Source organism: Mustela putorius, unplaced genomic scaffold (assembly GCF_011764305.1).
Source record: "Mustela putorius furo isolate JIRA1106 unplaced genomic scaffold, ASM1176430v1.1 tig00003909_pilon_pilon_pilon, whole genome shotgun sequence".
NCBI classification, from domain to species: Eukaryota; Metazoa; Chordata; class Mammalia; order Carnivora; family Mustelidae; genus Mustela; species Mustela putorius.
In genome coordinates, this window is record NW_025422057.1 from 30,257,026 (window position 1) to 30,280,787 (window position 23,762).

Genomic DNA, 23,762 nt, shown 5'->3' on the forward strand with positions numbered 1-23,762 from the left:
GATACCTTTTATATTCTCTCCTCTAGCCTTTGTCCTAAACAAGGACCTGTTTACCTTTCTTTTTAGCCAGAGTAATTTTAAAAACATTCATCTCTGGTTTATGCCACTAGTTAAGTATCACTGAATAAGGTTAAACATTTGTAGAGAAAGCAGCCTTTTTGGCTAATGTGCTAAGGTGTTTCTAAATATCTTAGTTGAACATTTTTGCCTCCTACCTCCCACCCAGAACTTCATCAAGCCTTTTCCCTAGGCCACCACTGATCTAATACCTTCTTTGCTGTAGACTGCTAGGGCCTCCCTCAGAGCTGGGAGAAAGCAGACCTTGAAAGTTAAATTGCTTCTAGGCAATTATTGACATCCAGGCAGGAAACCTAAGACCTATTTGTACAAGGCCACACTGTTTTCAGTTATTCAACTTTATTGTAAGAACAAAGTATTATTTTTAACAAAGAAAGCACAGTGCCTAAGGCAAGAGGATGGCCCAGTTTCAGACCAAGTCTCTTTCCCTAATGTTTCAGACCAGGTTGGCTAGAAGTCCAAAATGTAACATTTATCCACCAGGTGTCATTATTTACCAACTCTGGCAAGGCCCTGGGCCAGCTCCACGCTCTCTATAGTTGAGATCAAGGGTAGAGATGAGACTATGAGATGATCAAAATGGATTTAGGAAAGGCACTGTGTCTGGAATGTAACTTGGGGGCCTTTCAAAGGCCAGAGACGCTTTTCTGATTAGGTTTCCGAACTGTCCCTCCACCCCCCAGTTCCTCTGGAAGGAGTCAGGTTCTTAGGAAGAGCCCTGGCTCCCTGCTGCACTGTGCTGGGTTTAGGTGTGTACCCCCAAGTCTAAGCGGCCGTCCCATCTGTAAAATACATGACCTTACTTTTGCCCCAGTTGCCCCCTGCTCTTGCCGGCTGGTTCCTGGTCATGTGTCGCGGGGCACAGGAAGGCACAGGAGAGGGACAAGCAATTGCTCCTCCCCAGACGGAAGGTCTCTAGAGAGCCAGAGTTGAAGCTACAAATGCCAATGGTCATGGGGCTGCGAGCATAGGAAATGGGTGTGCATGGCAGAGCCTGGGAGAGGCTCCCTAGAGGACTGAAGTAGGAAAACAGGCTTTGAAATCTCATACCCCCATGTGCCTCTTCAGCTGCAGGTACAGGGCAGGAAGCTGAGATGGGCTCAGGCCAGGCACCTGCCCTCAGAGCCAGCCATTACTGCTGAAGTCCATATGCAGCGCCTCCTCATCCTTGGGGCTCAGCTCCTGCAAGGGGGCACGGCAGGGGCCTCCGTAGTAGCCAAACCAGTCCATGGTCTTCTTCAGCCCCGGGATCCCAAAGCGCCGGGTCACCTGTGGAGCAGGGCCTGTTAGAACATACTGGGGAGTCCCTGCCTGCACATGTCTAGACACACGTGTCACTTTAGAAAGTTAGGGTTCCTCCCCACCTTCCCTGGTAAAGTAACTTTACCAAATTGGTGATACATTGGTTGACTGGAAATTCAGACTGAGAGACCAGAAGGCAGGGCAGCAGTAGAGAACACAATGCTAACAACTCAGATTAAGGAAGTCCCCTCTTTGGGTTTTAGGAGAAAAATCCACCCCACTGAGGAGAAACGTGGCATTCACTCATCAACCTGGGAACAGAGACGATTGTAAGGCCGTGGGTCTGCAGCCTGGATCCCAGGGACCTAGGGCCAGGGCACAGGCCTGGGAGGCCAAGAAAGGGAAGGGTCTGTGAGAGCGTCGGCCATAGCCCAGACCTCCACTGGCCCTGCAGGAGGGACACTGATCCACGCATAGCTCCCTCCTGACCCCAAATCTGAAAAACAATGCGTCAGCTGTCCTGAGAAATTCCATTATGTAGCCATATATCACAAACTTACTACATCCAAGCAAGTTTTCTTGCCTAAAAAAATGAGGGGCTGGACGACATGATATCTGGAGGGTTTTCCATTGTGAAGGGGACCAGAAGCTATTGTCATAACTTAAAATCATGCATGGGGTCTTCTAGAAAATGAAGCGTCAAGTTTCTTCGCCTTTGGCATAATAACCAGCAACTGGTTATTTCATGCTGATCAGAAGTGTTGGGTGAATCTCTGACTATCTAAAAGCTAGGAATGTAATCATTACTTACTAAAGTTTTATTTTGGAGGGAAGGTAAAAACCTTAGAAGTATGGGTTTCACAAAGGGTAAAATAATAAAAGAGGTTGGCTGGGGTAAAGTTGAGAGCTGCTGATGAATGACTGATGACCATTTACCACTGGTGACCAGGGAATTTTTTCTTGAAATGAGTAATACACCATCCTCCTCCTAGCCTGGCCCCAGCCATAATGTTCTAATAACCTCAGCTTTTCACCCAAAACACCCAAAACATGAGATGCAAAAGACCTAAGGGAGAGGATGGGAACAAGAAGTACCTAGAGAAAAGCTTTCTTCCGCTGTAGGTGTGTGACGTCTCTGAGTTGCCCCCTCCTCAGACCCACAGAAATAACTGAATGCTTTGGTGGTAAAGAACACAGAAAGTCCTAAATATAGCCAGGGCAGGAGGTTGGCTGGGTGGGAAGGCAGAGGAAGGACATTGTGTTCAAGCAAGGCAGGGCAACAGGGTGACATCAAGCTGCTCCTGGGGTGGCTGAGCCGACAGCCCAGGCAGCAGAAAGGTGTTCCAGGCATTCCTGAGTGTGTGCCCAGAGCTGGCACAGGAGGAGGCCCCGAGGGAAGAGTAAGGCAGGATGGCATACGGAGAGCTAGCGGGGCAGCGAGCATCCTCTCCCCGCAAGGGGCAGCCCACGGCTTCATCTGTCAAACGAGGAGATGACAACACCTACCCCATGTCACAAGAATCAAATGGGGAAAATACTACTACAAAACCACACCCCCAAGGGACCTAAAAGCTCCTCCTTTTCCTGTCCTGGTGGTATGCTGGTTCTGGAACCTTCTCTCTGCAGGTGGGTGGGCATAGAGAGCAGAGGTCCCACCCCACTGGAGTGTCCAGTACATACCAGAGAGTCTGTGCCCTGATGGGGCTGGCTGAATGGCCCTCATTTCTGTAGTTCTTGTGTCCTATTAATAGGGCATCCTATCCCAGAAGAACCTTCATACCCAAGGAGACTTGTGCTTTCCTCCTCAGCTGTCCTTTCTCTAAAGCTGAGTTCACCTGCTCCTTGGCAGTAAAGATCAAAGCTGGGAGAGAGATCTAGAGCCCACCACTTTACCCAAACAAAGCATTACTTCTTAGCCTGGAACTATCACCTCACATGCAAAGCTTAAGGGGGTGCCAACAAAATCAGTCATCAAGTTTAGTGCCATATTTTCTTAAAAAATCAAAATCAATGCAAAAAAACCCCCACAATGAACAGTGTCAATGTTTTTTTTTTTAAGATTTTATTTATTTATTTGACAGACAGAGATCACAAGCAGGCAGAGAGGCAGGCAGAGAGAGGAGGAAGCAGGCTCCCTGCTGAGCAGAGAGCCCGATGCAGGGCTCGATTCTAGGACTCTGAGATCATGACCCGAGCTGAAGGCATCAGCTTAACCCACTGAGCCACCCAGGCACCCCAGTGTCAATGTTTTGAATTAAAACATTGGATCCGGGCGCCTGGGTGGCTCAGTGGATTAAGCCGCTGCCTTCGGCTCAGGTTATGATCTCAGGATCCTGGGATCAAGTCCCATATCAGGCTCTCTGCTCAGCAAGGAGCCTGCTTCCTCCTCTCTCTCTCTGCCTGCCGCTCTGCCTACTTGTGATCTCTCTCTCTGTCAAATAAATAAATAAAATCTTTAAAAATAAATAAAGAAAGAAAGAAAGAAAGAAAGAAATAAAACATTAGATCCGAGGGGCGCCTGCGTGGCTCAGTGGGTTGAGCCTCTGCCTTCAGCTCAGATCGTGGTTTCGGGGTCCTGGGATCGAGCCCTGCATCCAGCTCTCTGCTTAGCGGGAAGCCTGCTTCTCCCTCTCTCTCTGCCTGCCTTTCTGTCTACTTGTGATATCTCTCTCTGTGTATCAAATAAATAAATAAAATCTTTAAAAAAAAAAAAAGGATCCAACAGAACCATGCCCTGCCATATCGTGGCCCGAGGCAAACGTAAATGTGTGCCCCTAGATCCGTGTTCTGTATGGTTTTTTTGGTTCATTTTTTTTTCTAGGAATAGATGCAGGAAGAAAATTTTTGATGAAGTTGTTTCCATTCAAGCCAGGAAAGTTAAATTATAATAAATTATGTTTTTTTTTTTAAAGATTTTATTTATTTATTTGACAGAGAGAAATCACAAGTAGATGGAGAGGCAGGCAGAGAGAGAGGGAAACAGGCTCCCTGCTGAGCAGAGAGCCCGATGTGGGACTTGATCCCAGGACCCTGAGATCATGACCTGAGCCGAAGGCAGCGGCTTAACCCACTGAGCCACCCAGGCGCCCAAATTATGTTTTTTAATATAGATAAAATATTTAAAATTAAAAGAATGCTGTTTTAATGCACCTACTTTTAAGTTTTCCAATATATTTTTTTGAAACAGTTTGATGTTCTATGGGGGGCAAAAATCACCATTCAGAAAAATACTTAGAGGGGCGCCTGGCTGTCTCAGTTGGTAGAGCCTGCAACTCTCTCTATTGTCTTTTTAAAGATTTTATTTATTTATTTATTTGACAGAGAGAGAGAGAGAGAGAGAGACAGCACAAGCAGGTGGAGTGGCAGGAGGGGAAAAGGGAGAAGCAGACTCCCCGCTGAGCAGGGAACCCAACCTGTCCACTGACCAGGGAACCCAAAGCAGGCGGGGCTGGATCCCAGAACCCTGGGGATCATGACCTAAGCTGAAGGCAGATGCTTAACTGCTTCACTGCCTAACTGACTGAGCCACCCAGGTGCCCCGAGCCTGCAACTCTTGATCTTGAGGTTGGAAAAAGAAAAAGGAAGGGAGGGAGGGAGGGAAAATACTTAGAGTTTCCACTTCCAGAAAGATGGAATAGATGTATTTTTCCATATTCCTCCCAACAAATACAGCTAAAAAACCTTGGACATTATATAAAAACAAATGAAAGACTCTGAAAGGTAGAGAGAAGGAAGACAAGCTAAGGACTTCAGGACCCAAGGAACACAGAGATGAGTTCCTTGGCCTCGGCTGGAAGCTTAAGAAGGCAGCAACCCTAAAATGCCAATGGGTACAGATAATACGAGCCCCCAACAAAAGCCTATTCACTCAAGCCAAGGACCAGGAAGGAGCAGCCTGGTAAAATGGAAAACTTTAAGACAATCACCACTCTACTCCAGCCAGGCGCCCCTGCAAAAACCATGGCCCCATCCCTACCATCCCCATCCAGGCCAGCAAAGGTTGAATTGGGAGCCAGAACTTCTACCCGACTCTGGCAGGAAAGAGTGCCCTTCTCCACCTCCCCAACAATGGATGGTCTTAGCAGAGAGGAAAGTTAGGGCTTACACAGCACTGCCCACACCGAAGGAGGCCACCCCCACCCCAGGCATATTTGTAATGTCAGTGGAGGCCACATGGGAAGCATTAAGGCTACCCCTTCTGTCAGGGAAGTATCAGTGGAAGTCAGGGGCAGAGCTATAATTTTTTAAAACCCTCCCCAAAAGAAATCTTCAGGCCCAAAGATCTCATTGGAGAATTCTAGAAAATGTTTAGAGAATATTTAACACCAATTCTACACAGTCTCTTCCAGAAAATAGAAGAGGAGAGACTACTTCCCAGTGAATTGATGAACCTATTACTATCCGGAGACCAAAAATCAAACAAACGCAGTGCTAAAAAAGGGGAAAGCTACATACCAATATCTCCTATGAATATAGACAGAAAAATCTTCAACTAGGTGTTAGCAAATGGAACTGAGCAATATTTGAAGAGAGTTACACAGCATGACTAGGTGGGATTTATTCCAGGGATGCAAGTCTAGTTCAATATTACAAAACCATCCATGTAACTCACCACATTAGCCAGCTACAGAGGAAAAAAAAAAAATCACACAATCATATCAAGGCAGAAAAGCAATTGACAAAATGCCTCCTGTAGTCCCACACAGACTTGATTACTGTAGGTACGTAATAAATCTTCTTCTTCTTCTTCTTCTTCTTCTTTTTTTAAGATTTTATTTATTGTAGGGCGCCTGAGTGGCTCGGTGGGTTAAGCCGCTGCCTTTGGCTCAGGTCATGATCTCAGGGTCCTGGGATAGAGTCCCACATCGGGCTCTCTGCTCAGCAGGGAGCCTGCTTCCCTCTCTCTCTCTCTTTCTGCCTACCTCTCTGCCTACTTGTGATCTCTCTCTGTCAAATAAATAAACAAAAATATTTTTTAAAAAAAGATTTTATTTATTTATTTGACTGATCACAAGTAGGTAGAGAGTCAGGTAGGAAGAGATATGAGGAAGCAGGCTCTCCGTGGAGCAGAGAGCCCGATGCAGGGCTCGATCCCAGGACCCTGGGATCATGACCCAAGCCGAAAGCAGAGGTTTTAACCCACTGAGCCACCCAGGTGCCCCATAATAAATCTTAAAACCAGGTAGACTAATTCCTCCCACTTTGTTATTTTTTTTTTTCCAAAATTGCTTTAGCTAGTTTAATTCTTTTGCCTTTCCATATAAACTTTAGAATAATCCGGTGTGGTCTTGCAGAGGGATACACACCAATGATGGGAGCAACAGATACCCAAAAATCAACTGGCACAAATATGCCTGACCGATTTTTTTTTAAGATTTTATTTACTTATTTGACAGACAGAAATCACAAGTAGGCAGAGAGGCAGGCAGAGAGTGGGAGAAGCAGGCTCCCCGCTAAGCAGAGAGCCGGACATGGGGCTCAATCCCAGGACTTTGGGAACACGACCTGAGCCAAAGGCAAAGGCTTAACCCACTGAGCCACCCAGGTGCCCCAGCCCAGCTGATTTTTGACAAAGGTGCAAAAATAACTCAATGAAGACAGATGATCTTTTTGACAATGATAATGGAGCAAGTGGATATCCAGAAGCAAAAAGACAAAACAAAACAAAAAAAGGAACCTCCACCTAAGTCCACACTCCATACAAAAATGCTCTCAATACAAATGAAAATATTGATGAATTGGACATCATCAAAACTATTAAAAACTTTTGTTCTGTAAAAGACCTGTTCAGAGAATGACAAGATAAGCTACAGATGGGGAGAAAATATTTGCATGGTATCTAAAATATTTGCTGGTATCTAAAAGATATAAAGAACTTCCAAAACTCAATGGTAAAAAGAAAAAATCCAGGGTGCCTGGGTGGCTCAGTCAGCTAAGCATTTACCTTTGGCTTAGGTTATGATCCCAGGGTTCTGAGATCAAGTCTTGCTTCGGGTTCCCTGCTCAGTGGAGAGCCTAGTTCTCCTTCTGCTGCTCCCCCAGCTTGTGTGTTCTCTTTCACTCTGACAAATAAATAAAATCTTTTTAAAAATCCAATTATAGGGCGCCTGGGTGGCTCAGTGGGTTAAGCCGCTGCCTTCGGCTCAGGTCATGATCTCAGGGTCCTGGGATCGAGCCCCGCATCGGGCTCTCTGCTCAGCAGGGAGCCTGCTTCCCTCTCTCTCTCTGCCTGCCTCTCCGACTACTTGTGATTTCTCTCTGTCAAATAAATAAATTAAATCTTTTTTAAAAATCCAATTATAAAATAGGCAAGAAACATACGACATTTAAGAAGATATACAGATGGCAAATAAATACATAAAAAGATGTCCAATAGCATTAGTCATCAGAGAAATGCAAGCTAAAACCACAACGAAATGTTACCACACACCTATCAGAATGGCTAAAATAAAAAATAGTCACAATGCTTAAAGCTGGTGATGATGCAGAGAGAATGGGTCAATCATACATTTACACTGATGTAAATACGAAATGCCATAGGCACTCTGGAAAACAGTTTGGCAGTTTCTTAAAAAACTAGACATGCAACCATCATATGATCCACTAATTATTGATTTATCCCAGAAAAATGAAAACTTACAGTCATGCAAAACCCTGTGCATGAATGTTCAAGCAGCTTTTCATAGCCCCAAACTGGCAACACCCCAGCTGTCCTTCCACCGGTGAACAGTTCCACGAGCCGTGGCCTGGCCACACAGTGAACCACCGTTCATTAATAAAAAGAAACGGGCTGTTGCTGCGTGCAACAACTTGGATGGATCTGCAGGGAATTCTGCAGAATGAAAGCCAGCCAATTTCAAAGGTTGCAGACTCTATGATCCCATTCATATGGGCGTCTCGAACTGACAAAAGTATAAAAATGGTGAATGTATGGGTGGTTGCCGCAGTTAAGGAGGGGCTGGGGGAAGGAGGGGAGCAGGTGTACCCATGAATGCATAATATGAAGGATCCTTCTGGTGATTAAAGACTCTGTGTCTGGACCATATCAATGTCCAAATACTGGTTGTGATATTGTACTTTAATTTTGTAAGATATTTGGGGGGAAACTGGGGGATGGATGGGTACATGGATTCTCCCTGTATTCTTTCTCTCTCTCTCTTTTAAAGATTTTTATTTATTTATTAGAGAGAGAAAGAGAGAGCGAGAGAGCACATGCAGGGAAATGGCAGAAGCAGTCTCTCTGGGATCATGACCTGAGCCAAAGGCAGATGCTTAACTGGTTGAGCCACCCAGGTGCCCCTGTATTATTTTTTACAACTCTATCTGAATCTACGGTTATCTCAAAATTAAAAGTTTAATTTAAAATATGCATACAGGGGCACCTGGGTTGCTCAGTGGGTTAAAGTCTCTGCCTTCAGCTTAGGTCATGATCTCAGGCTCCTGGGATTGAGGCCCGCATTGGGCTCTCTGCTTGGCGGAGAGCCTTCTTCCCCCTCTCTCTGTCTCTGCCTACCTCTCTGCCTACTTGTGATCTATCTCTGTGTCACATAAATAAATAAAATCTTTTAAAAAAATAAAATAAAATATGCATACAGGGGGGCCTGGGTGGCTCAGTGAGTTAAGCCGCTGCCTTTGGCTCAGGTCATGATCTCTGATCTCGGGGTCCTGGGATCTAGTCCTGCATCGGGCTCTCTGCTTAGCAAGGAGCCTGCTTCCCCACCCCCACCCCCCGTCTGCCTCTTTGCCTACTTGTGATCTCTCTCTATCAAATAAATAAATAAAATATGCATACAAAAGTGTCCATAGGAAAACACATTGTCCTCCCTGTGTCAGACGCCAATACGGCTCAGCACCGCATGGCCGGGCTCTTGACAGGCATTCCATCTCGGCTCGTCTCCTTGACTTGCCCAATACAGAATCAGGGTACACCATCTAACTGCAGAATAGGTTACTCAGAGACAAAACTCTCCTGGGAAATCTGGGCTCTGAATACACCCAGCCTCCTAACACCTCCTTTACTCCTAATCATTCTGTTTTCCAGGATCTGAGCCCTTCTAAAGCTGAAGGAGAGGCCCATGGTTCACCCTCTCCAGTTAGTGTGTCTCTAAGGAAGTTCCCTGGATTTACTTAATGTCACCATGATCAGCCAGGATATTTGTCTTAATGCTTACTCCAGGTCTAGAGGGCTGGAATTTTAACAGTCTCCCTAAATGAATTCCAGTGCAACCAACAGGGCTCAACTTTGTCTGAAGTTGTGATTTTCTGGAGAGGCACAAGGAGTTCCCATGCTGGGACATACTCTAAAGGGACTTTCTGAAAGGGAAGACACTTCCCATTGAGGGCACAGACACCCCCCCCCCCATGCTCTGGGGCCATCGTCCGGGAGCTCACCGCAGTGTTTGGCTCAATGAGGCGGTGCTGCAGTTTCCGGGCATCTTCCCATTGCCCCGTGAGGCACAGTCGCTCCAGCTGGCACACCTGAGCCCCCAGGACGTTGGCCAGGGCACACACGCCCCCCACAGCTCCTGCCCCACAGTAAGATTGCAAAACATCAGCCAGAGCTGCTTCTCATGGGCGATTCCGAACCCTGAGCCCCTGCCCCTCTTATTCTGGGGAAAGAGGATGTGGATTTCCATGCCGCTGGCTAGCCATGTCCAAGGCACGCTCTGTGAGTCCAGAGTCCAGATTTCCAGAGTGAAAAGCTGCCAGCATATTTGAAGTAGGATCCCACAGGCTGAAGGTCAGGGAACAGAGCCTGAGGCTAACTTAAGGACAGTTCCTCCCCTGCACCCCCCAACATACCTCCCAGACTGAAGTCCCACCGGCCAGTTGACAACACCTCCACTAGCCTCTGACTCATCAGTGTGGGAAGGGGGTGGAGTGGACGGGAAGCCTTCACTCTTCTGAAATCTTATTCCTCCCCCTCCCCTGTGAATTCAGCCTGGGATGATGCTGGGCGTGGGGTCCAGTGGAAGGAGCCCTGGACACAGTCAGGAGACCAGGTATTTCCTCCCACTGGCAGCATGAATTTGCATGAGTCACAGACCTCCCAGTCCTCTGTTCTCATCTGGGCAGTGAAAACAGGCTGGCTGTGATCTTGGGAGGCCTTGCCACTCTGCCAACCTGTGAAGTGACTCTAAGGCTAGTTAGGGGTGACCCTAAGCATGGTGGCCTCAAGACCGGAGAGTGGGAAATTTGGAATGAGCTAAGATAGCTACCATTTAGTGATCCCCACTCTATGCCAGTCACTATGCAGACACACCACCGAGGCTCTCACATTCTCACAACACCTCCCTGCTTTACAGAGTAGAGGCGAGGTTGTACACCCCGCCCGGCAGTACTCAGTAAGTGGCCGAGCTGAGATTCCAACTCACTTCCCCCTGCCTGCAGGGCCCGGGCTCTTTCCATCTACTCCGCCCTCAGGAACAAGGCTTCAGTAGGTCCCCTCTTCTGGCCTTGTACTTTGGAGACTGCAACGTGGCAGAGGAGAGATGTGCAAGGACCCAGGCTACAAGCCACAGTCTGTGCAGACCAGAGGAGAGGATCCACAATTACCCCCTCAGCGCCGGGCAAGTAACGCAGATATGGACTTCCTGGGGCTTCAGCCCAAGGGAGCCAATGGGTCCTCTCTTCCCGGCTCTGGGGCTCAAATCCAACCTGAACCCAAGGAGCCTGACCCACAGCAGACCAGCACAGCTGCTTTAGTGGTGACATTCCTCGGATCCTGGACTGGAACAGGAAGATCCCAGGCCCTGCCCTCTAGGTCTGACAGTTCCTTCCGGCCTGGCTGCTGGGGGAGGGGAAAACAGACTCCTGGACCAGAGGAAAGGCCCCAAGTCCTCTGTCCTCAGAGGGCAACTTACAAGGTGAGATTAGAAGAGATAAATTTGTTAACTAAGCAGAGAGCCTAGGACTAAGAACAAACTTCAAGCATCCCTGCTACAGCCCAAGGACTACACATGGCCACTGTCTTCTGCCCAGAAAGGTCACTCGTAAGCCTCCAACAGTCAGACAAGTGAGGCAAAAGGACCCTGCAGACCCAGACCCAGCCTTCATGCGGGGCCTGGCTGTACCACCCACCGCGACAGTGTGAGAGCAGCAGGGGACCTACCCACGGCATAGCTGGCCAGCAGGAAGCCAGCCGATCCAGCCAACACCTGGAAGTCCTGCCTCCTGGTCTTGTGAACCAGCAGCCCCATCTTGGTCACCTGCAACAGCAAACCTGTGTGAGTGCTAAGCCTCGAGCTTCCACGCCACGCGAGACGGGGGCTGGTCAAGGGTGGGGGACTGAGCGCCTCGGCCCCAGAGAGCTCCCCTCAAACTTGGACAGAGCCTCAGAGAGCCCACATGGTGGGAAGAACCCCAACAGGAGCCCAGGACTGAAGTGGGTCCCAGAGCCTCCCTGAAGCTGAGAGCCCGGGAGAAGAGGAAAGACCCCGGCGGGAGCCGCTGCCACTCACGTCACCACCGCTGTCCTTGATGCCCACGATGTTTGGGTGCTGGGAGAGCGTGACCACCGCATCCACGGGCAGGTCCAGCCCCGTGTTGGCTGGGACGCTGTAGAGCACCACAGGAATGGGGGAGAGGTCAGCGACCTGAGGGAGGCAGAGAAGAAGGGAGAGGCAGAGGGCAGCTGCCCCAGGCCTGAGGAGCCCCAGGCACAGCCCACCACCAGCAGCTCCGGGCCTGGGTCCCCGCAGGGCCTCCTGGACAGGCCACCCTCCTGGACTAGGAGTCACAGTGCTGCGTTCCTTGCTTATAAATGGTAATAATAACATTTTGTGAGTGCTTTCTATATGCCAGGCTCAGTTCTCAGTCCTCTGTATTTCGATGGAGTTAGGTCCTTGCAATGACCCCATGAGGAAGCCACCATCACTTCTCCCCTGTGAGAGGTGAGGAAACAGCCATACAATGTGGCTGGTCAGTCGCCCAGCAGCATCCCTCCCCGTTCCCCCAGAGGCCATTCATGGGAAACGGGCTCTCCTCTCGGGCCCCAGCTTCACTGTCTCGTCTCCTCCTCCAGCCTCCTCTTGGTCACAGGCCCCAAACCCATGCCCACGCCTCACACCCACCTTGGTGTAGTGGTGAATGAGGGCCGCGCTGCTCATGCGGCCACGATAGTAGCAAGGGGTCACCACGATGGCAGCATCAGCCCCAACCTGGGCCATGCTCACAGTCATCTCCACGGTGGCTTGAGTGGCTATAGGAAGAAAGACGGCGTCTTCCCTCTGTGGCCTATAGGCCACAGCAGGTAACATGACAGGGGACAGCAGGAAGCAGAAGGGCAGGGCTAGGATCCCAGGGCAAGCAAGGGGTTCAGAAGAGACAGAACCAGTAGCCTGAACCAGCCCCAGGGCCAAGGAATCTGGCTCCCCACCAGCCCCAGGCACCCCACCAACCCCCTGAGCCCAGAGCACCGTGGTCTCACACTCGCAGCCGGAGCCGGCTAGCAGGAGTTTGTCCTTGGGCATGGCCTGGCGGACTCGGCTCACCACCTCCAGCCGCTCGCTGCTGGTCAGGAAGGGAAACTCGCCATTGGAGCCCTGGACCACAAAGCCTGCAAGAGAAGTCCCATCACAGTCAATGCCTCCCCATCCTCTGCAAGCAACCGGGACATTGGTGGTACATGCACCCGTGTGACTACCTCCCCAACACCATAGCTTCTCACACATTTCCTTCCCATCTTTGTCCTGATGCAGGCAGAATGTTTTACCCAGTTCTGACGGCTGTGTCCGCACCATTTTCTTTGTTTAATGAACTATCTTAGCTATACCCCAAAGAATTGATAATAATAAAATCCACAGGTGTGTACCCAGCACCCATGGCAACCCTCCTCGGATCACCTTTTTCTTCCTCTTCTAGCTGTCCTGACTTGGGTGTCATTGTTCCCCTTCATGTCTTTATCCCCTTAAGATGTACACATTGACCCATAAACAAGACACAAGACATTTTTTGCCATGTAAGTTTTACAGAAACAGAATCAAGCTCGTAACAATGTTCTGCAGTTTGCTATTTGTGCTCAAGATCATGTTGTGACCTTTGTCCACAGCAGTACACAGTTCTGGTTCATTCATTTTAACTGCCATTATAATCTATGGTGAGGTTCGACAATACTTTTCATTCTCCCATTGGGAACATTTAGAATGTTTCCTTAGTTTTGCCATCACAAATAATGTTAAAACAAACACGTCCACTAAAGTCTTCTGTGCCCATGTCTGAGCTGCTCTACAGTTCACTTGGGTGTGTGACTGCTGAGTCACGCCTCCATGTATCTTCACATGCCAAATGTCTGCCTCAATAGCTGGTTCGCACCCCGTTGGCTCATGGAAGGGTCTGTTAGTGTTCCTCCTTGCCAACACTGGGCAGAATTCATTTTTGCCAATTTTCTGGATGAAAATGAGAATTAATTTTTTTCAATTTTCTGGGTGAAAAGTGACATCTCATGATCTTATTTTGCATTTTCCTCTTTGATCGATCACCTGAGCGGTTTCTAATGCCACCTGGAAGGTGTCAACCCTTTGACATCACAGAATTGATGCTCTTTGGCTGAATCTGAAGGGAATGTTAGTATAAAAACATTTTCCTCTCTGCTTCCTTCATTTCACTTTCTCTTTCCCCTTCTTCCTCCTCTCTACTCCCTTCCCCTCCAAAAACAGTGTTCTGAAATAGCTGACAAATGCAGCCTGTGACACAACAAGATTATTAATAAATAGGAGACCGCTTGGGAGAAAGGAAAGAGAAGAAAGCTGGGGGGCGATACTGATCCACAAAATCCCTGCCAGGCAGTTGAGAGACGGGCCCGTAGCTTTGATTTGGAGCTTCCTGACAGTCAAAGCTAAAAGGGAAATGTGGTCAGCTGACAGATCGCGGAACGCAAGATAAAAGCAAAGCAGCTGCCCCAGAGACACACAGTTTCCTGGCATCGGGACCAAGAGAGACTGTTCCCGTGAGTCATCCTTAGGGGACACGGTGTGATGGAGAGTCAACTTTTCACCACGAACCTTTTTCCATGCTGCTCACGACAGCACCAGATCCCACGGGGTGGATTGCCACAACGGCTCCCTGAATAAGTAGCATTTTGGTGGCATTGCAGGGAGCATCTTGAGGCAAATAGTTTTTGGCTTCTGTTGTGCTACCTCCTCGGGGTCCATTTCTCCATGTCAGGCCAGGAGCCTCCTCCTGTCTTATTACAAAAGGTGCTAGTGGTTTCCCAGTGGGTCCCCCTGTCCCCAGCTGTGGGGTCGCTAGCCCCAGAGAGGAATGGATCAGCATCCTCTACTTCGAGGTCGAGGATTCTGAGACTGAACTTTTGCCCCTCCCTCAATAGAAATGGCTCCAAAGACACCTCCCTACCTCCCTCCCTCCGAAACCCTGTGGGCCACTGGGCCGGGCCAGTTCCTGCTCCAGTCACTTCTTCAGCAGTGCTCACTCTTCCCCAAGCCCCCCTCCATTCTGGTGGCCAGTTCCAGGGACTCCTGGACCCAGCTGTTTTGCACTCTCAGAGGGGAAGCAGGACCCTGGGCTCAAGACTCGACCGGTGGCCTTTCCCTTGTCTCAAGTAAAGGAGCATGTGACCCAGTCCTGACTCCTAAGGAGGAAATCAGGCCTGGCTGGGGAGGAGGGAGTATCACAGAGTCGGGGAAGGCTTGGACCCAACTCCCCTTTTGAGCAAGTTACATCATGTCTCTGAGTCCCCATTTCCTTTTCTATGGGATGACAATAAAAACATTTCAATGTTTGGTGCGCCTGGGTGGCTCAATGGGTTTAGCCTCTGCCTTCGGCTAAATTCCAGGGTCCTGGGATCGAGCCCCCCATCGGGCTCTCTGCTCAGCGGGGAGCCTGCTTCTCCCTCTCTCTCTGTCTGCTTCTCTGCCTACTTGTGATCTCTGTCTGTCAAAGAAATAAAATCTTTAAAAATTTTTTCAATATTTTTAAAGGCCCAGACAAGAAAATGTATAAGAAAGCACTTTGAAATCTTTACATTGATGCTGCCAAGAGCCCCCTCCCTCTTCTGGGTGGGATATCCAGTGTTAGGCCTGCTGTACCTTCCCTGGTGTAGAGAGGAGACTAGAGGAGGGGGAGAGCCAGGGTCCCAGATGGGTCAGGAGTGAAGACAGTGGGTGTTGGAGCAGCAGTGTGGTGGAGTGGCTCAGATGCATAGACTGAACTCACGAGAGCCTGAATGTAATTTTCAGCACAGGAACTCATCAGCTATGAGATTTTTCTTGGGGGTGGGAGGGGGGGTAAGATGGCTTCACCAAATTTCAGCTTCCTCACATGAAAAATGGGGACCATACAGTGCCCTCCTTAAAGAGTTGTGAGGCTTAAATGAGATACTATTTGTAAAGTGCTTAGATTAGAACCTAGCACTGTTCGCTGAGAATTAACACTGGTACAATACCAATGGCAGTCTTTGAATTTAAATGGCACCCCACCACCTCTGCTTTTTGTCTACTTTGGGAGCCGCCAACATCTTCTAGAGTGACTGAATATTTTTTTTTCCATTGACATTTTTGTTACAAAGCATTTTTCTACGTTTTTTATTTGATAAATTATTTTTAATGTAGGCCTCATACACAATGTGGGGCTTGAACTGATGACCCTGAGATTAAGAGTTCCACCAATTGAGGCAGCCAGGTGCCCCTGTTACGAAGTATTTTAAATTTAAAGTGTATATATATACATATGCACACACACATATATATTAACATTTATATAAAGTCACTTATTAGTAATTTTAAAAATATTCAAATACTGGGGCATCTGGCTGGCTTAGTCCGTGGAGCATATAACTTTTAATCTCAGGTTTGTGAGTTCAAGCCTCATGCTGGATGTAGAGATTACTTAAAATCTTTAAGATAGATAGATAGATGGATATATAGAGGAAATCAAATACTTCCAATTATGCCCCATAAAATCAATCAACAACGTTTAGGGTGTTTGTCGATTTATCCATCTTTTGGAAGGATCTTTCTGGGTGCCTTCTCCTGGGAGTGTGAGGCCCACAGGCTGGGAAACACTGGTAAGCTTATTAACAGATGCCAATGGTACATTTCTGTGTAAAGGAGCCGCTGGGGATTAGACAGTGCTGTGTAGCTGACTTCTCCCCACTTTCATGGGAGAGGCAGCTGCCTCCCTTGAACCCCCTTACTGGAGGTCACCCCTTACCCCAGAAACAGCTTCTTGGGACCCAGGAAGAGGAGGCAGGGGGAGTCCCAGGCTTGAGGGAGGGTACAGAGAGTCAGGACATGTGGTAAGATGACAGGGGTAAGCATGAGAGAGGGAGCCCTCTCTGTAGGGCCAAGGGGCACTGGACTGAGGGGCAACACACAGCAGGACTCAGGGTCTGAGCCTTGGAGTCGGGCAGAGCTGGGCTCTAACTCCAGCAACACCACTGTCTATGCCCTGTCAGGCGAATCATGTCTCTAAGCCTCAGGGGTCTCATCTGCAAGACGGAGATAATGCAATACTGTCTCCACGGGACCAGGCTGTACGCTTCACACAGAACGTGGCATATGCTAAAAACTGGAAAGAAAAAAAAAAGAGGGAGCTGCTGGTAGTACTAGTAATACTCCCAGTTAGTGCTAGCAGCTGCCACAGCCACAGCCCTAGTACGAAAGAGAGTATACGAAGAGAGAGTATAGGGCACAACAGCTCTGAAGGTAGGCAGGGGGAGGCACTCACGGGGATCTCAGTGGCCCCGGAAAGCAGGGAGAGCGCCCTCCAGTGCAGGACTTGAGCAGCAGTAGACAAGGTGAAGATGACACCAAGAAGACAAGACACCCACACCGCACCTTGCTTACTAGCTCCTGAAAGCCTGTCTCTCTCCCCACCTCCTGACACCCGCTGCTCCCTCCTTCCCCGGCCACCAGTGGGTTGGTGGGTGCTGAGCTCCTGGGAGACGTCTCATCCCCAGAACCTGAGACCCGGGGAAGCTGATTTATGGAGTCTTGAATCAGCCTGGCAAAAAGCCCAGGCCAAGGGCCCCTTGAAGACGACTGTGGGAGTAGGAAGCCTCTCCCTGTATCCCCGTCCAGTCCTGAGGCTGGCCACAGAGCCCCCCCGACTCAGAATGAGGGTATACAAGGCTTTATTGGCTCAGTTCCAGGCATCTGGTGTCGGGTCTGGGGCTCTCAGCTTCTCCTGGGATCTGCCTCGCCTATTTTCTCTCAGGGGGTCTTCAGGGGCCGGCTGAGTGTGTCTCAGCTGCTTCCCTTCCTTCCATCTTCCCCTCCATCAGGAGCCATTCTCTGCAGCAGACCTTCCTCAGAGACTTGAAGGGGTCCAGGAGCTGTGGGGGGCTGCGGAGGAAGGGGTTCGGCTGGCAGCCTCTCACCCTGGGCCACGCAGGGTGCCCCACAGGAGAGAAAACAGGCCTGCAGTCATGTGCCAGCCCTGTTGGGGGAAGGGGATCTCCATCTGTGGTTAGTTGGCTTCAAAGGGGTGGTAGGTCTGCTGGCTACGGTTGGGCAGACTATGGCTCTGGTGGCTCTGATAACCCTGGTGGCCGTGGGGACCATGGCCGTGGAAGGTGTACGTGTGGTTCAGGCCAGCTACTGCGGTGTCTCGCTGCATGAGGAAGTTCCCCTTCAGCTTCAACTCCACCTCCTCAAGGGCCTTCAGCTCCTCCTGGTTGATGTCTTTGGACTCCAGGTGGCCTGAGTTCTGGTACGTCATGGCGCGCTGCAACATGGAGTTAGCCAGCTGCTGTCCCAGGTTGTCAATCTCCTTGGTGCAGGCAGCCACAGCAGCCCACGTGGCCGCGTCGGTGGATGAAGATTTTCCCGACTCCCTGTGTGTCTCTTTGGTCACCGAGGAGCCAGACAACCTCTGCTTGGTGGTGAAGGCCTCCCGGTGCACGGCTGTGCCCACCTCGCCTTGCCTGGTGGTAACGGTCTCCACGTGCACCGTGGTGCTGGCCTTCCCACTGCCGCTCTCAGGGGGAGGCGCGGTGCTGCTGCTGCAGGAGGCCAGCTTCTCCTCGGAAAGGCGGCTAAAGTGTGATTTAATCCAGTTCTCATTCTTTGCTCTGTGACCTTCTGGTGGCCCCTGCTCCTCCTGTGAGGGCACAAGGAATATCTTCCGTCTCTTCTTCCTCTGCTTCCACAGCATGAGGCCTCCACCTCCGAGTAAGAGGGCAGCCCCCAGCACCACCTTGCATGATGGTTGCTGGATGAGCTCCAAGATGGCCTCCAGGACCCTAAGCCAGGCAGGCAGAGCTAAGAGCACACTGGGAGGGAGGGAGCCTGGATGGTCTGGTTCATGCTTGAAAGGGCAGGTTCCCTGAGGCTGTCTGACAGGCAGGCCACCAGTGGGACCCTTCCTAGGATGCCCCTCCCACCTCAGCAATGAAACCCATTGTGAGGAAGGTAGCTAGGGGGCGGGGTGGGGAGAGGCCACAGCATCCCTCCTATCCAACCTGGCAGGCCTTCCCTGAGGCCCAAGTCCGGTCTCCCACACTGACAGCTGTCCCCAAGGTCAGTGGGAAACTAGCTTCCCCAATTTTGAGTCCCTTCTGCCTTCTGCTTGTGATCCATTCTGTGACTCAATCCTTCTTCTTTTCCAATCTTTGGTTTCTCTCCCTCTCCATCCGGTGGCCCCCCCCCAGGGGGCAGGAGCCACTGACCATGACTGAAGGACCCCCTTGGTTGGGCTGGCCTCCATTCCTGGCAGTCTGACGTTGGTGTCTCCTTTCATTTAGGGCCACCCCTGCTGCCAGCTGAGCTCATTCCATCCCCATTTGCAGCCCCAACCCCTTTACGGAGCAGGGTCCAGATGGAAAGGGGCCCAGGAAGGAGCTCATTCTAGAATAACATGAGGTCACAACTGAGAGGAGACAAGCAGTGAGCTGAGAAGGCAGAGTGGGTAGGATAAGGGTCTTGACCAGATCCCAGATCCCAGGGGCCATTCCAGAATGGCGGCTGCTATGTATTGCCTTAGTGATGCACCTGCAAACCCAGAATTTGCCCCCCTCCCCCTGTGCCTTGGTTAAATAGGCACAGTTTAGATGCTGAGCAGGTGGGCCACCTGACCAGGCTCTCTGTAGGTACAAACAGTGGAGAGTCTGGCCTATAATCCCAAATTATATCCAGAGCCTCTCAGGATAGAAACAGGCCTGGGCTCCTCTGTTTTTCTCCCAGAGGCATCTAACACATTAAAAAAAAAACACACACACACATTTCACTTTTAAAAAGCAAATGCCAGCTTTGCGCAGTGGCAGTATCGTGGCCAATGAGGTTTATCCGAGGCGCGATTATTGCTAATTAAAAAGCAAATGCCAGGGTACCTATGTGGTTCAGTCAGTTAAATGTCTACCTTCAACTCAGGTCATGATCCCAGGGTCCTGGGATCACACCCCACATCAGGCTCCCTGCTCAGTGGGGAGTCTGCTTCTCCCTCTGCTGCTCCCCCTGCTTGTGCTCTCTCTCTGTGTCAAATAAATAAAATCTTACAAAAAAAAAAAAAAAGAAGTAAATGCCAAAGCAGGGTTGTGAAAATTGTGATTTCTTAAAAAAGATTTTATTTATTTATTTGACAGAGACACAGTGAGTGAGGGAACACAAGCAGAGGGAGTGGGAGAGGGAGAAGCAGGTTCCCGGGGAGCCCAGTGTGGGGCTCAATCCCAGGACCCTGGGATCATGACCTGAGTTGAAGGCAGATGTTTAACAACTGAGCCACCCAGGCTCCCCATAAAATTGTAACTTTTCTTTTTTTTTAAGATTCTATTTATTTATTTGACAGAGATCATAAGTAGGCAGAAAGGCAGGCAGAGAGAGAGGAGGAAGCAGGCTCCCTGCCGAGCAGAGAGCCCGACGCGGGGCTCAATCCCAGGACCCTGGGATCATGACCGGAGCCAAAGGCAGAGGCTTAAACTCCCTTGAGCCACCCAGGCGCCCCATAAAATTGTGACTTTTTAAAGCAAAATACTTCTATTTAATTAGAAGTGTACATACTAAAGGAATAAGACATATGCTCAAAGTTTTATGGGAAACATCATCTCCCTAGTCCTGCTGAAGTAGATCTATGTTGTCTGCTGACCTCATTTGGAAATAACAATTCAAAGTTCATCTCTGAGGTTGTTTGTGGGAGTGAGTTCAGGGCCAAATGGCCCCTCTGCAACAGTTTTACCCTCCAGTCTCCAGTTATAACTTTCATTTAAAATGATACTCTTTATACAAATCGTCAGTAAAAATTAACAATGAAGAAATTAGAAATAAAGAGAACTACACAGTTTCAGGCAATACCTTCCAGAAGAATCTCTAACTGTTCACTGATTCATCAAGGGCAGTTTCCCACCTCCCCTTTAACTTACTGCAGGAGGCCCTGGCAATGTGGTATGTGATGGCTTCCTCCTCTGCCCCTGAGTCTTGGGCAGCACAACCAAAGCGGGAGACCAGAATAGGGCCAGAGAAACACCGTCTGTAGAGCAAAACTTGTTCACGGCTCCTTTCCCGGGCATTCTGGCTGTGTCCTGGGAGCAGGGACAGGACCCTATGGGCTCTATTCTTTGTGCTAGGACCTCACACTTGAGCTCCTGGGGAGGAATGCATTAACCCTGTGGCTTAGTTCCATTCTAAAATGAAGAAATCAGATTAGAGAGGTTCAGTGATTTCTCCAAGGTCGCCATAACTGACAGATCCAGGATTCTTACCCAGGCCTTCTAACTACAGATGCTGAGCTCTTTCTACCCAGCCCACTGCCTCCCTGGTGTATGGGTAAAAGAGAGATGGGGCAGGAGCAGGAACCTGTGTGGGTTGCATGAGAAACAGGCTAGTGGGCACCCATGAGAACAGGAAGTAGAGGTACCCTTCGCCCATGCCTGTGCTCCTGGACAAGCCTATGCCCTTGGCAGGAGTGGATGATCAGGTAGGAGGGAAGGAAGGATCCAGAGAAGAGCCTGGGGGTGTCAGTGGATTATCTTGGTCGCAGGCAGACACTGGGCACAAAGTTCACCTCACCCCCAGCACCAGGATGTCCTTGAAGCTGGAGTGTGAAGCAGAGTCTTCCTGCCTCTTAAGATTCAAGAAGTGAGGGGTGCCAGTCAGTGAAGCATGTGACTCTTGATCTTGGGGTCATGAGTTCAAACCCCACAATGGGCATAGAGATTACTTTAAAAAAAATTTTTTTTTAAATAAAAGATTCAAGGAGCTTCTCCCTTTGCTTCAAGAAACCCTGGCCTCTGTGCAGACTTTCAGGCCCCAGCGAGCTGAGCCCGAGCAGAAATTTACTTCGAGTTTGTGTCACTGCTCACCGTGGGCATTCACAGGGCATTCACCATGCCCTAGGGAAGGCTCGCCTGCACCTCCGCCCTGAGATGTGGATGGGGTTTGAGTCAGGCCAGCAGTCACTGTCACAAAGCGGCTCTGCCCACAGTGCCAACAGCACTGTGGTCCTAGAGACTGTGACCACTGGATCTGTAACTTCTAAGGTACATAACCCTTCCCTATTCACTGCGTGCTTTCGTTTGTCCTCTCTTGGATTTTTCTCCCAGCCAGCCGGCGATGTGGGCATTACTACTCCCAGGTGTCAGATGGGGAGACTGAGGTTTAAAGAGATGATCTCACAGCTAACTCAGCGGCGGAGTTGTGATTTGAATCTAGAGTCCACCGCCCCGCCGCAGTCAGAACCTCTCCCATTTCCAGAGCTGGTGCCAACCGGACTTTATTCGTTGAAACAGTGTGGTCTAGCAACTCAGCGGTTGGTGTAGGTGGAGTGAAACACCCCAGCATAGTCCTTCAGTCAGACTTGGGTTCAAATCCCAGCTCCACTGTGTGTTAGCAATGACCTTGGGTGAGCGACTGTGTCACTCTGAGCCCCAGCTTCCCATCTGTGAAATGGGGCTAGTGAGGTTACCGCCTCAGGGACTTGTCATGGGTGACAGACGAGGGTGGGCAGGATGGGGGGAATTGACCCCTTCTTCTTCCCTTCACTTACTGTGCCTGTGGCTGTGTCGCACATGGAGTGTTACAAGTGTCTGGTCCCTGACCTCGGCGAGGGGAGACCCATGTGTAAAGAGAGAAATGAGTCCGAGGATCCAGAACAGGAATTAGTTGTGCTAAGGAAGGCTTGGCTCAGAAGAGAGTGTGCAAACAAGGCTTTTAGGGAGAGGAGCCCACTGGCTGAGTTACCACGTGACACCCCTCGCTGCCTTCACAGCCGCACAGTGTTCGGTTGACAAGGACTTTCGTCCCCATTATCTAGTCTGACCCCCACAATAATGCTGGGCTAGGAAGGCACCCTGGTAGTTTACAACTGGGGAAACTGAGGCAGACGAGACTCAGTCAAGGTTGCAAGCTAGCAAGGAGCTTCCTGCCTCTTAACTCCAGAACGGTCCCCTCTGCTCCTCTCCCATAATAAAATGACCCCTGGACACCTAACTGTCTCTGAGCAGCTCCCTGGCTGAGGAGCCTGGGCTCATTCCCATCTTCCCCCACTCCCCCAGAGGACAGATCCCACTTACCTCGGAAGGGTAAGGTACCCAATTTGTGCAGATTCTCCTCCAGTTTCTCATAGTCCACCTCTGCCGTGGCAGTGAAGGGGGTGGTCACAGGGGGGTAGATGCCTGCAATGTCCACCTTCCTCCCCTCCCCCGACGCCCAGGCCCCCACCTTCCTGGACAAGCCCCTGCTCAGCCCCTGCCTCACAGAGGACCAGATTCCACGGCCCAGCATCTCTGCGAGAGGCCCGAGGCCCAGCTGGTCTCTGCCCCTGCGTGACACAGAGTTTACACTCCTTCCTACCCTTGTTAATGATCAGTGCGTCTAGTTAAAAATTTGCTGCCCCCTGACTGTTGGCGCTGGGGCAGGCCTGGGCTGAGCGTCCCCAGGGTCAGAGGCTAAGCCTGTAGGCCCCATGGCTATTCTTCCCTTAGGGAGCGGCTGGACAAATGCCACAGCCCAGTGTCCCTCTGGCCAGGCGCGGGGGCGGGTTCCTGGAGTACGACTCCGGACCCCGGAGAGCTTCTCTAGTGGGGGCCCAGCCAGGCCCTCCTCCTCCAGTTGCCAGCCCCGCCCGGAAGGCCGACTTCCGCTTGTAGGGCCGCGGCTGGCGGAGCCCGAGCCGATTGGCTGAGCCGCCCCTGCCCTGCGGGGTGGAAGCGTGGTTGCTGAGCTGCCGCCTGGGAACCGTGACTCCCCGCCGGCGCTCCAAGGCCCCTGATCCCCTGCCAGGCTCCTCCTGCGCGGGCGGGCCGCCACGTGACGAGCCTGCGCTGGCCACACACGGCCCTGCGGGACAGCGGTCACCAGGACGGGGGTGGGGGGGGGCGCAGCGGAGGTGCCGGGAGCAGGTGACCCACGCTGGGATTTGGGAAGAGCGCTGGCAGGAAAGAAGCAAGAAGACGCCCCGGTAGGAAAAGCCATAGAGCTGGGTCCAAAGGGCTCCAACCCCCCTCTTCCCTGAACCTATCCTTGTTCCATTTTCCCTCATTCCTGAATGTTGCA

At 50.4% G+C, this 23,762-nt stretch overlaps 2 protein-coding genes and 1 non-coding gene across 4 annotated transcripts; 1 reads left to right on the top strand and 2 right to left on the bottom strand.

Annotated features, from left to right (window-relative positions):
- Positions 1–400: 400 nt before the first annotated feature.
- Positions 401–23,456, bottom strand: HOGA1 (4-hydroxy-2-oxoglutarate aldolase 1). Of its 2 annotated transcripts, XM_004749552.3 has the most exons (7): positions 22,781–23,454; positions 12,749–12,877; positions 12,393–12,520; positions 11,781–11,915; positions 11,432–11,528; positions 9,712–9,845; positions 401–1,347 (listed from the first exon to the last, which is right to left on the bottom strand). In XM_004749552.3, exons 1-7 carry the CDS (start codon positions 22,989–22,991, stop codon positions 1,198–1,200), a joined length of 984 nt encoding a protein of 327 aa, XP_004749609.1. In that variant the 5' UTR covers positions 22,992–23,454; the 3' UTR covers positions 401–1,197. The 2 variants fall into 2 exon arrangements, with proteins under 2 accessions (XP_004749609.1, XP_044924892.1); XM_045068957.1 differs by lacking the exon at positions 9,712–9,845 and having other exon boundaries at positions 22,781–23,456.
- On the bottom strand, positions 16,092–19,491 carry CUNH10orf62 (chromosome unknown C10orf62 homolog). Its single transcript, XM_004749548.3, has one exon. The coding sequence runs from the start codon at positions 18,430–18,432 to the stop codon at positions 17,746–17,748; it is 687 nt and encodes a 228-aa protein (XP_004749605.1). The 5' UTR covers positions 18,433–19,491; the 3' UTR covers positions 16,092–17,745.
- Positions 19,523–19,663, top strand: LOC123388785. The gene has a single exon (XR_006603297.1). It is a non-coding gene; the product is annotated as a U4 spliceosomal RNA (small nuclear RNA).
- Positions 23,457–23,762: the final 306 nt, after the last annotated feature.